General features: G+C 35.8%; 1 protein-coding gene across 6 annotated transcripts in view; it reads right to left on the bottom strand.

The window, feature by feature from the left end:
* The window catches only part of gramd1bb (GRAM domain containing 1Bb), a 138,828-nt gene that overhangs the window by 70,263 nt on the left and 55,194 nt on the right, over positions 1 to 13,371 (bottom strand). For 4 of the 6 annotated variants that reach the window (XM_052582485.1, XM_052582486.1, XM_052582487.1 and 1 more), the window contains exon 2: positions 1,890 to 2,984. The exons of the other annotated variants lie outside the window; for them this stretch is intronic. In XM_052582485.1, the coding sequence (XP_052438445.1) occupies positions 1,890 to 2,293 (404 nt within the window). In that variant the 5' untranslated portion in view covers positions 2,294 to 2,984. The remainder of the gene's footprint in view (positions 1 to 1,889; positions 2,985 to 13,371) is intronic. 6 annotated transcript variants of the gene reach the window in all.

Genomic DNA, 13,371 nt, shown 5'->3' with positions numbered 1-13,371 from the left:
CCTAAATCACAAAATAAAACTACTAAATAACATAGCATGCAACAAACAGATAATTTAAAATGAACACTTAAAAATAAAAATAAAAAACATATATTTTTTTTCAATGATCAAAACAAATGAACTAAACAAATGGATAAATAAATAAATAATAGAAAGTGTAAATAATTTGTTTTTGAAGGTCTGTGGTGAACACAAGCTTGAGATACTTTCTCTCTCTCTCTCTCACACACACACACACACACACACACGCACACATACATATATATGTATGTATGTACAGTGCCGTGAAAAGGTTTTAGCCCACTTCCTTTTTTTTTTTTTACTTTTCTTTTGCATATTTGTCACACTTCAAAGACTCAGATCATGAAAAAATCCCTGCAATACAGTTTTTAAATTATGATTTAATTTATTAAAGGAAAGAAACTGTCCAAACCTACCTAACCTTACGTGAAAAATGAATTGCCCCCTCCTGTTAAATCATGAAAGAACTGTGATTGACCACACAAATTTAAAAAGCTGAGTTAAATTTCAATTGTCACACCCAGGCTTGATTACTGAAAGACCTGTTGAATCAAGAAAGCACTTAAATAGAACCCGGCCGACAAAGTGGAGCTTAAAGAGCAACACATCATGCTGCGATCAAAAGAAATACAAGAACAGATGAGAAACAAAATAGTTGATGTATCAGTCTGGAAAGAGTTATAAAGACTTTGGGACTCCAGCGAACCACAGTCAGAGCCATTATCCACAAATGGAGAAAACTTGGAACAGTGGTAAACCTTCCCTGGAGTGGCCGGCCTACCAAAATTACTCCAAGAGTGCAACGGCGACTCATCCAGGAAATCATAAAAGAACCCAGAACAACATATAAAGAACTGCCGGCCTCACTCGCCTCAATTAGAGTCAGTGCTCATGATTCAACAATAAGAAAGAGACTGGGCAAAAACGGCATCCATGGGAGAGTTCCAAGGCAAAACCCATTGCTAACCAAAAAGAACACAAAGGCTCGTCTCACATTTGCCAAAAAATATCTTGATTATCCCCAAGACTTTTGGGTTTTTGGGGATAAAGACTTTTTGTTTTTATCCCGACGGACAAATATTCTATGGACTGACCACATCAAGCACCATGTGCTATTCAAACGGGCATGGAAACAGTACAGGTGACAAAGAAGCTTCAGTAGAACATCAGTGAACTGCAGTCAGATGAATATACTGTACACTATACTGGGCTCATAGCATCTGCCCTACAAATGCACGCACAAATGCACGCACAAATACAGCTGCGCACAGTGTAGCCTGTATCATTTCATATTAAAGCGCGACTGAATCTATGAGCATGCATGTCATATCTTAAAGTAACAGAAGCCAAATGGCCTATAACCCAGCTGCTGTGATGTTTGTTCATTAAAGATCAAAATAAAAAGAGGCAATCAATAACTTTTGTAGCTTTAAGGATTCATCTATATTTCATTTAGATTTTTGTGTTTACAACTTTATTAAGTTTATATATTTTTCCTACTTGCTGAAGGGCACAGGTAAGTATGGAATGTATTATAATGGATTTATGTGAAGACTGTTTTAAGTTCAATTAAATTAGAAGTTGGTAGAAGAGCTTATTACTGTAACTATCCAAAAGCTAATTGAAAATTTGTATTGGGTTTTTGTCGAAAGTATCAGGTAATGCAAACTTTTGAGGTGGCCTACAAAACTATGTCATTTCTATGCCATACTAGATCTAAGCCAATTCCTAAAGAATAAAATACTAAAGGGAAACTAGTATCTTCCAAACATTTAATATCAGTCAAACTGTCCTAAAATAGGAGGACTTGTTGCTAGAAATCACCATTGTGACATAAGCCTATTAAACCACATGTCTGAAGCACCAACCTGCTCTCACTGCCTTGCTCCTTCTTCTCTCGCACCTTCAGCCACTTGCGAAGTAGGAATCGTTTGCGCCGAGGTGAGGCGCTCGGGGTGGAGCTGTTTGACCAGGCTGCGTCCTCGTCGCTGGATGGCGTGATCTCGATGGAGGGCAGCTGGAGGTACTCTTTGGAAGCCGAGCGTGATCCAGGGTGCCGCAGCAGCCCGTTCTCAATCCGCTCCCGCTCGCTGGGAAGTTTCTTCATTCGTCTCATCTTAAAGCGTCGGCGCCGCAGGGTGGGGGTGGACGAGCTGGACCAGACGAGGCTGTCGGTACCACCTCCGCTCCCACCACCGTCCTCCTCTCTGTGACTGGGCTCATCCCGGGGGACGTGCACCTGGAGCGACGGCGGCCGAAGGGTGTCCGTCATGCTCCGAGCTCACCAACCCTTGCCTCTGTAATCCGCGGTAAGATGTTAAACGGAGACACTACAGTTACTTCCCCACTGCCAGGGAAGGTGAGAGGCCAACCGAGGAACTGTCTGTGGTTAAAGATTTAAGAGGAAACTGAGGTGTTAAGTTGATCTTGGGTATTCCAATAGTGGCCTAATGTCAGGGCACTTCGATCAAAAGTCGATCTACTCTTCTTTGAAGAGTCCTTTCTTGATGATCGATTGAGTGCTTTCTTCTTGTTTTAGCTTTACAATTACCCAACAAAGAGCACTTGATGGTGTTTGGGTGGACGGTCTTGTGGAGGTGAGTGAAAATGAGGAGAGCGTGTGTGGCCTAAAACTGTATTAGATGACAAAGGAAGGCTCTTTTCTCCTCCCAGCTGATGAAACATGCATAAGGGGCGGCTATCGGTGTAACAGTACTCCAGGACTCCCCGTGGGTCTGAGACAGTCTCACGCACACAAACACAAGCATAAACACCCAGACTATGGAAATGGCCTGTGTGTGTATGTGAGTCTCTGTTGTTGTCGTTAAAGATGCCAGGAACTCTCTCCTGAGTACTGTCTGTTTATCCAACAACAAGGAATTGTGGGTCTGTCATGTTCCTGAGGTTGCTGTTCCCACAATGCTCTGCATCTCAGTCTTCTGGCACGTACAGCTGCTCTCAGCCTACAGATCAGAGTAAGGTGATAGGATGCCTGGTAACTAGGACACCGGTGACTGAAGTTGTAAAGTTGTTCAACACAAAGGTATTTTTAAAAATGCATGCAAAGCCACAAACAGTAACAAGGACACATTTGTATGCAAGACACAGCAAGATGCACTACCGAACACACAGATGTATCAGCAACAACAACAAAAACAACAACAACAATTAGTACAGTGATTGTGAGAGAGTGCACACACATTCATAAAGTACTCATCTGAATGCACACTGAAACTACACACTGAACTGGGATCTCTGAACGAACAACTGAATTAACTGAAAAACGACCCCCCCCCCCCCCCAAAAAAAAATAAATAAATAAAAAAATAATAAAAATAATAATGTTAAATCCAGATCTGATTTATTAGTTCTATCAGTTTCAATATTGTCTTAATAATGTTTCGTTTTGTTTTGGCAGAGTATGGTTGACCTTCTTTCTCACACAGACAAATTCAGCAAAGTATTCATGCTACTTTTTTATACAGTGAAAATAAATGACAATAGGGATTTATAATAAAATGTATCATAAAAAGCACGATAATAAAGTAATAATAATGGAAGCCCATATGACTACTGTATATCCTTGTGAAAAATAAGTGTTTAATTTTATTAAATGTGCACTTGTAGTGTACACTTAAGTTATACTTGTACGTTTTTTTTATTTATATTTCAAATAAAAGTATATTTTTACAAGACTGTTATTGCAACAAATGTAATATTAATGAGACAAAAAGGATATTAAATGCACTGAAATCGAGAAACTTTTAAAAAGTGCACTTGTAGTAATGTCAAATAAAAGTTTTACTTTAAAGTAGGGCTGGACAATTATGGCTAAATTTACCTCGATTACGATTAATGAACGATTATTTTGTTTCTGTTTTGTTTTTTACCTTCATAGTTCACTGGCAAGGTTTGTACTGTAAGCAGGGCCGTAGCTGGGGTTAGCAGGGCCCCGGTACAGGTTGTAACAGTGGGCCCTGTTTGAAAGTGTTTAATTTGTATGTTTGTTCTGTTTATTTGTTTGTGCTATATATATATATATATATATATATAGTGTTTAAATTTTTTCAAGTTTCAAGTGTCCAGGTACAGAAACCGAATAATTAAAGGTAAAATAGCACTGTAACTTAAACATACAGTCAAACCAAAATTTATGCAGACACCTTCAACATTTCTCACATTATCAGTTTATTTGCTATAGTTTAGAAAATGGTAATAAAATATGACAAGAACTCAGAGTTAAACTGTCAGAACAAATTCATCTTGATAATTTCAGATAATTTTGATTGTAATCCATTACATATCTTTCTATCAAACAAAACTTCATACAACAGTCAATGCTTTGTTGGCAAATTCCCAAGCAATGATTAAATGTGTTCAGTCTGTGGTGTGAAAAGGTTGCCTTAGCAATTCCGCAAAGGAGAGCTCAGTTCAGTGTTACTGTCCGTGAGACGCGGCTCTCTCTCCGGGTGCGCACCGAGCACAGTGCGAGTAACCAGCTGCTCAGTTCAGCTTTTCCGCGTCATGTGTTTGAATGCTTAACTCTTTTGAATGGTTAAATTTGCAAGTGGCCCGGCTTAATAACACGTGTACATGACGACACACAGCAGCATTCTGTCAACTGTCCTGAGCGTCTTTTTAGACTGGCCTCAGCCAGACGGTTGAGATTGACTAGTAAAAGCACGATCTGACATCATAGCTCACTATTAGAAGTTATTTTATCTATGTTCTTTACATTTCTTATAGATTATTGCTTGGTGTTAGAGATAAATAAAGATCGGATAAAGATAAATTAGCACACTAATTTAAATAATAATAAATACTATTATTACTATTACTATTGCGTGTGTGAATTAGTCATACCGTCTCTATATTATTGTGAAGCTGTGGGTTGTAAATAGCCTTCAATACTAGAAAAATATGCTATAATAAGTTTTGAGATTCTAAGCTACTTTAGTAATAAATCACAGGACAGTGCTGATGAATAGTTTTGCGTTCCTCTGTGCGCGCGATCTTCACAGTTGTTTATTTGAGTGCCCATGCCACAATGCAGCTGCGCGAACATGGGAGCTCGATATAATAATACACATCCGATCATCTAATCGCTTGAATGTCCAAACCATAAAACAAATACAACTGACAAAGTTTAGTGAAGACGCAAGGCTCACCGCTCGTGCGCCATCACTATGTGATGAACTGGTGTTCAGCTCCGTGTTTTGCTTTTATGCCACTGACTGGACGGGGCAGAGTCATGTCGCTACACACGCGCTAGTATGTTTTTTAGGGGGAAGTGTTAACAGGATTAAAAAACCGTAATAAACGACATGGGAAAATTAAGTCGGTTAGAGGCTCTGAATTTAGGTTTCGATTACTTTTCGATTAATCATCCAGCCCTACTTTAAAGTTATGTTTTAATTATTTATAATGCTTTAAAGAAGTATACTTTTTTTTGATGTGTTGACAAGCATACTAAAGCACATGTGAAGTATTTGATTATAATTTTAAATGGTGTAGTGTGTCATTTCAAATGTGTAAAACGTATTTAAATACATAAAAATTTCAATAGAAATGGCAGTAAAGTATATTTTAGTTTACTTTTAGTTTACCAGAAGATTCAGCATAACATTTTAATTACAATTCAAGGACTAATGAGTAAATATGAAATTACAAATAAAGGAACACTACACTTTTACTATTTTCTAATCCATACAGCCGATCTCAGGGTCTGGCGGTAGCACTTTTAGCTTAGCTTAGCATAGATCATTGTATCTGATTAGACCGTTAGCATCTTCCTCAAAAATAGTTTATTTTTCCTATTTAAAACTTGACTCTTCTGTAGTTACATCGTGTGTAGAACCCTATGATTTCCGCGATGCAGAAAACGTGGACATAATCGCGGAATCCAGTCATAAAAACGGAATTTACAGTTTAACGTGGAATATCACGGAATTTGTCAAATTTTTAATGAATTAATCAAAAGTAGGTCATTAAACTTACATCAAATCATGATATGGACTAATATCTGTAAATATTAAGCAGGAAAAGTCTGTGATAATGAATAGTGCAGAATAATCATACAAAATTTCTTCCATGTTTTATTTTTAATAGTAAATCCCATTTGTTTACCAAAAAATAAAGATTGCTTAATTTTCAATAACTAAAAGATAAATTAAATTAATGTTTTATGTATTCATTTGATAACCAGAAATATGTAAATACACAACAGAATTTCCGAGGGGAAAAAAAAAAATTCATAAGGCTATTTTTTAACAGAAAATAATGGAATCCAGAAAATTGTATCCAAAAAAAAAAAAAAACGGAATTTGGAAAAAAATTTAACGGAATTTGGGAAAAAAATAAAACGGATTTCATAGGGCCCTACGTGTTCTAAGACAGACGGAAAATAAAAAGTTGTGATTTTCTGTGCTGATATGGCTAAGAACTATACTCTCATGAAAGCATTCTATTAGGTTCAAAATTATGTATATATATTTTTTAAGTTTATTATTCTCATATAATAACATGGTTTATTTAATGGTAAATCTTACTGACGTCATATGTTTGCTTTGAGTGAAATATTCTTGTCTACTTCAGTTCCCAATCACATTCACATTCCCTAGTTCATATATGGTTTGACGTCAGTGGTCAGTGGTGCTGAACACAGTTGGTTCTTGCTCATCTCGTAACCAAACTTGAGAAAAAAAATATTTTACAGATTTTTTTCTTCTTTAGTCAAATATTTAAAATCCCCCCAAAAAAGTATATATATATATATATATATATATATATATATATATATATATATATATATATATATATATATATATATATATAATGTCATACATTTTGCTTCTAACCATCTCCTTTTGTGTTGCATAGATGCCATATGCCATATGGATTGAATTGACTTGAGGGTGAATAAATGATGACAGAGTATTCATTGTACTTTGGAAAAGTACTGTGAATAACCTCAAACTGAAAAAAGCACCTAGATTTAAAGCATACCAATGTGGTTTGACTATATATCATTATAGTATGTTTATTCATCACAAACTGTAAAATGATTTGACACTACAGGGTCAGTGTTTAGCTGAAGAGCAATAAAAGCCTGACAAGAGTAAACAGCCGAATGAGAGTCATATAAAGAGGCCGCGGGCCAAACACCCTGACCGCTGACCCAGTACTGAGAAACTCAAATACAACCCAGTTGACATCCAATATTTAAACAATCACTTCCACTAAACTGCACACAACACCAAAGGCCATACTCCAAATGAAAACAACCCACATCATTTTCCCATTATTCCATCTGATTTTTTTTCAACGAAGCAACTAGATCAGTACACAAAATGTAAATAAGTATAATGCTGAACAATGCTGTTCCACATTTCTCCGCTGCAGAACAGCAGGAAGCCACTGTCAGGTTGCGAGGGAACCGTTATGTTGACAGATAGTGACAGGATTGGGTTACTTTGAAAGGAGAGGCTGTGTCTTTGTGTCAAGACAGACACTCAAGGCTATTGTCACTACAAAACCTTGCTTCTCTTCCTCGCTCTCATTAACACAATGACACATACTATAATTTTCATTATAACAATATGTGCAAACTAGAGTTGAGGAGCTGCTACCTCTGCTCATATTTGATCGCTCAATTCAAATCATGTAAATCTGGCAGTAGTTTCCAATGGAGCTGTATATCAGTTGTGAATAATGAAAGCAGGTCATATAATCCACAGATGTTCTGTATGTGTTTTATAGCTTTATTTCAGTGACTTTTAGTTTTTCAGTAACCACACATAAATGTTGTTTTCTCAAAAACACAAACATGTACATTCATGCTGCTTACATTTTACTGTAGCTCAGTTTGTGCTAATTAAAGTGTAATGGGACTTTAGTCATTCATATGTTTTTAAGATACTGGGGAAAAAAAAACACAAATGTCAGGGCATGTCAAAACCTCTTCAGACCACAGAGGGTTAAACTTATCAAAAGACATTTGTAATGCTACAAATGATTTCAAATAGATGCCTCTGAGCTGTCTATTTATCAAGAATCCTGAAACGTGTATGGGTTACATATTTGGTGTAACAAAATTGACATACATAAAATGTGTTATAATATGCATTAAATGCATAGTTTGGATGTTTAAAAGTTAACATATGAAAGATTTCCTTAACCCCCTTTTATTAAACATCATATCCTATCACTTACAGTAAGCCCAGTGAAACTGATTTTGCATTACAAGCTGACAACCTATAAATCCAAACAAATCATTTACAGAGAAACGAGAGACAATCTTCCTGCTGGGATCGGAGATATATCAAGAGTGCTGTTAATTAGAATATGAAGACAACAGCTCACATTACAGACATCCTTCATCAGAACGTAATAACTTCAACAGCTTTACATAACCAAGGTCACATGGACGCTAATCCTACATGATTACAAGCATTCAGAACTATTTGCTTTATGATCAGAAATCTCACATTACTAACGTTTGCAAATGTTTTCATGTCGTGTTAATGGCAGTTTCTGACCATACTTTCTGTGCAATAACGATTTTAATAAGAGATTTACCTTCTTATCTTCTTCACTTTGACTTTATCTGTCTCTCTCGAAACTCTAGTAATTATTAGAGTGTAATCGCAGATTCAGATCAAACCTTGTGCCTGAAATATTTCGGCTCCATGAAAGCATTTCTTCGACATCATGAGCGATTTAGTTTTGTTTCGTAACCAGCACGTGTGTTTGTCTGCGGAGACTCACAGCAGGAGTTTGAGGAAGGCTCCCCTCTGATTGCTGGAGGGGCCGTGTGATGAAAGGCTGGAGAGAAAGCACATTCTGCTTGATCTGATGTAACGCCCACAGAGATGTGCCTAATCTCACTTAGATCCCAACACTTCCACACCAGCGGCCCAGGATTCCCCTTCCCTCCACTGACTGAGGGAAACTGCTGTATGATACTGAGGGCTACTCATCTTCACTAATTTGGCATGCTATAATTAGGAGGTGTTTGATGTTAGATGAGACTGACACAAGGGACATGTGCCAGAACCTGAACTAGGCAGAGAAAGCATAAAACAAGATGTGAACAGAAAACTCACATGAGGATAAGCTGTAAGAAGACGAGATGCTGAAGAAACTGATAATATATATATATATATATATATATATATATATATATATATATATATATATATATATATATATATATATATATATATTAAGCATTCTCAAATTATCCTCAAAACACATAAGCACATTCTCCCCAAATTCTCAATATTGTAATGTTGAAAACAAAACAAAACGTAACGTGTTGCGAAATATTATACTGTCCTAATTTCAATGCAAATAATGTAATATAATTTGTAAATTGAAATTGACAACAAATGTAAAGCAAAGCATATACAATATATTATAATGCTATTATTTGTAAATATAATATTATTATTTAAGAATCATAACATCAAAAATAGTAACTTGAAATTATGTAATAAATATAATTAGTAAATTATAGTATTTGTACTGTAATGTAGAAAAAAATATAAATATAACGTATGAAATATAACGCAATATAATATGTAAAATACAGTACTTGCACTAATGTGATGTAAAAAGTTTTAACTGTAATTGTATTGTAATGCAACAAAATACAATCTATAATACATATATTTGTAGATTATATTTATGTATCGTAGTATTTGTTCTTTATTCTAAGTTACTAATAACTTTATAGGTGCTGTATGTAGGATTGACACCTAGTGGTTGAACTAGGTATTGTAGTCCAAATTCAAAATATTGGAGAGGGTTTTTTCACCAGACTCCCGGCTCCTCCTCCTCAGACTTGACACACAAGTTGGCGACACCAACAGGAGTTGCGCCGATTGCAAAATTGTTTAATATGACTAATGACACTAAATCAATATAATAAATCAACAGTAATACCTGTAGCATGCAAAAATATGGAAAAAAATAAATAAATACATTTTATGTTTTAAAACATAAAAATGAAAAATAAAAATAGTTATAAAAGAAACAAGAAGATCCACACTTTTGCTGGTGTGCCCTTGTATGATTTACAGTGCTTGTTTCTCCAAAGTCCCACATATCTTTTCAATAATGTATACAGGAAATAGTTTTCCAGACACAAATCTCCATTCCTCCATTCCCCTCCAAGCTAGTTTTCATTTCTGTTTTTCTGTAAAGTTATGTCATCTGCCGTGTGTAGAAATTTCAACAAGGTGGCCTGGTAAACCTCCCAGCAGGACACAGACGCTGAGACGAGAACACAAGCCAGCGTTTGATTTGCTGCTTTATTCAGGTCAGCATTGTGTGCGAGCGGACGGGTGGATGAAACGATCCATTTACTGTCCCAGACACAACACACACCACCCCTCCATCCAGCACACTACATAATGCATCATTTCAAGATCACAAATAACACGTCAGCATCTTGTGCAGTTTATCATGACAGCAAACTATTGTAGCCAGACACTTATTTATATTTATGTCTCTATAAAAATCCAGTGCATAAACACCTGTGTGTTCTGTGCAGTTTCTACTGTCACGTGTTCACTGTCACTTATAAACAGGTGACACTCTTAATGTACAGCATGCCTATTTCCAACATATATATTTATTTAAGGAGCGTGACCTTTGACCATTGGCAGGACAGTTAAGAGGTGCAGTCAACTAGACAGATTCCTTCCTCTTACTCAAGACAATAACCCTAAAACAATACAGTGCACCTGTGTCTTCAAATTCAGGAGATGATATTGTGTGTTTGAGATCAATTTGGATGTAAATCCATTTGGGTGTGAATATATAATTATATAATCTTCATTCAGTGATGCAGACAGTAATGAACATGCACTGTATTGTTATTATGGGCACTTCAAAATACTGTAAATGATTCCAGGTAACTAATTATTGTTAATAAATAATGCCAGATCACTCTAGAAAATTTTAATCTCAATGAGTTTTTTAACATGGTTTAATAAATAAATTAAATTAAATGAATAAAAACAAAAAAACAAAAAAAACTATATAGTCACATGAAAAGAGTCAATGCCTCCGTCACACTTTGATTGGATATGATTGATTCAGACAATAAATCCTGCCTCTTGTTTTTGAGCGCACTCCATGTTCATGAATCAGTGCGAATGCAAATGATGGAGTTAATGGGAAGACTAATTAAAAGTAAGTAAATAACTCAACCACTTAGATATCACAGATTTATTATGTCAAAATAAAACTTTAAATTGAGTGAAAACATGACCTGAGGTTTGTGTGTGTGTGTGTGTGTGTGTGTGTGTGTTTGTGAACTTAAAGGCTCTTTAAAGTCTTTGAGCAGCCATGAAGATCCAAAAATAATTTGACTATTAAAAAGAACAGCTGAACATCAGTTCTCAAGTAGAATATAATAGGGAAAATACAGTATTACATGGTGCTCAAGAAACTGAAGAAATCTGGTAACAAAGAAATGCTGCACAACTTTCTGAGACCTGCTTGTCAATGAACCGAAAGGAAGTCAAACAGTTTCACATTTATCACATTTATAACAAACAGTTATCACATTTCAATCCGGACAAAAACATGCACAGAAAATATTTCTAGATCATTTTAAAAAATGCTATGATTTTGTATTATTGTTCAGGTTGCACTATTCTTACTGTGAATTTACCCAAGAAAGTACTCAGTAATATAAGGTTAAGATTAGACTTAAACTCTGCATGAAATCATGACTTTATTTACTTGACTAGTGCACATTGCTAGTCTTGATGTAATCCTTGACTGTTAATCCGAAGATTTATTTATTTATTGATTTTTTGTCTCTGTAATCTTTATCGAAATCTGAACATTTACTTTCGCTCTGGAATGGCATTCCTTTTCTGATGACGTCAGTTTGACAGCTTGGGCAGAATACACCCCTCCAACCTTAGATTGCTATGATGGAGAGACAGTAAGGAGGAGCACAAACATAAAACCATGCCCTCTATTCAATATTCCGTTACACTGAAGAAAAAGTCGGCAGAAACTTCTGGTTCACGCGGACTTTAAGGGAAGATTTATGTTTAGTGCCTAGTTATTAATCAGTTATTATAATTACTTTAATAAAAACAAAGCATGTATATGTATATGCAGAACAGGACTGCATATACAGGATGTGTAAAATACATTTATACATTTTAATACAATTATACAATCATTATGTATAATTTTGTATATTTGAACTCCAGTGTGTTGAAAAACATTTTTTTTGTGTGTTTACTTTTTTATTTATAGTTGACTGTTCATGTTTTCTTTTTGCAATTTGTTGAGTTTATCTTTTCAACCTGTTTTCAGTAATTTTTTAGGGCTGGACAAGTTAACGCATTATTATCACATTAATGCATTAATTAATGGTGCAATAGATGACTGTGTTCAGAATGTGTTTTGTTATGCTTGTTGAAAGTCTCTTCACATCCTGATAGCAATCATGAAGTTAAGCGGTCTAAATGTATTTATATGTATTTAAATATTCTGTGGAAGGCATAAGACCAAGAAATGTTTGTCCAATAAACAAAATCATCCACTTGTCTACCTTAGTATAGTCTACCATATGTATATGCATACCTCTGCACACCCTGCTTGCGCAGACAGGATACGTCATCAGCGCATTCACACTGGGACGAGTGTCATCATGTGTCTAAACCAATAAGATAATTTGGGGTGAGCCTAAGATTGCAGCAGCGTTGAAAGACTGGTTCACATGAACGCTCCCGATAAATTTATTTAGGCTAAGCATCAACATTCACAAAACACTGTTCACTGTTATTTTTAACAGAAAAGTGCTTGTAATCACGACTTCATAACTGGGAATTATGAAGTTTCCGATAGCACTTGAAAGCACCTAATTTGTTTAAAGTGTGTGCAAACCAAATGTTATTGCACTTTTGTTCATATAGCAGTACTTTTAAATGAAAGAAGTGTACAATACAGTTTTGACTGATGAAATTTTCCCAACGGTTAATCGACATGTAACAACACTGGTAATAACGGTATCAGCGTGGGGTTGTTTCCTCTTTTCCACACTTTCCTTTGCTTTTAAAAAGCAGCATGCACACTCTCACTTTAAAATAGCTGCAATTCGCCGTAAAGCAATTGATCGTTTTTAGTTAATTTAAATGTTCCCTCGTTTTCTTCACACAGAGCAGTGAACACACACACACACACACAGGGCAGCCATTTCAGTTCAATGCCTTGCTCAAGGGCACCTCAGTCGTGGTATTGCCGGCCCAAGATTCGGACCCACAACTCTAGGGTTAGGAATCAAACTCTACCATCAAACCACTAGGCCACGACTCCCCC

The sequence above is a fragment of the Carassius gibelio genome, chromosome B18 (genome assembly GCF_023724105.1).
Source record: "Carassius gibelio isolate Cgi1373 ecotype wild population from Czech Republic chromosome B18, carGib1.2-hapl.c, whole genome shotgun sequence".
In the NCBI taxonomy this organism is placed as follows: domain Eukaryota; kingdom Metazoa; phylum Chordata; class Actinopteri; order Cypriniformes; family Cyprinidae; genus Carassius; species Carassius gibelio.
The sequence above is the reverse complement of the archived record's forward strand: the minus strand, read 5'-3'. Positions and strand labels throughout refer to the sequence as shown.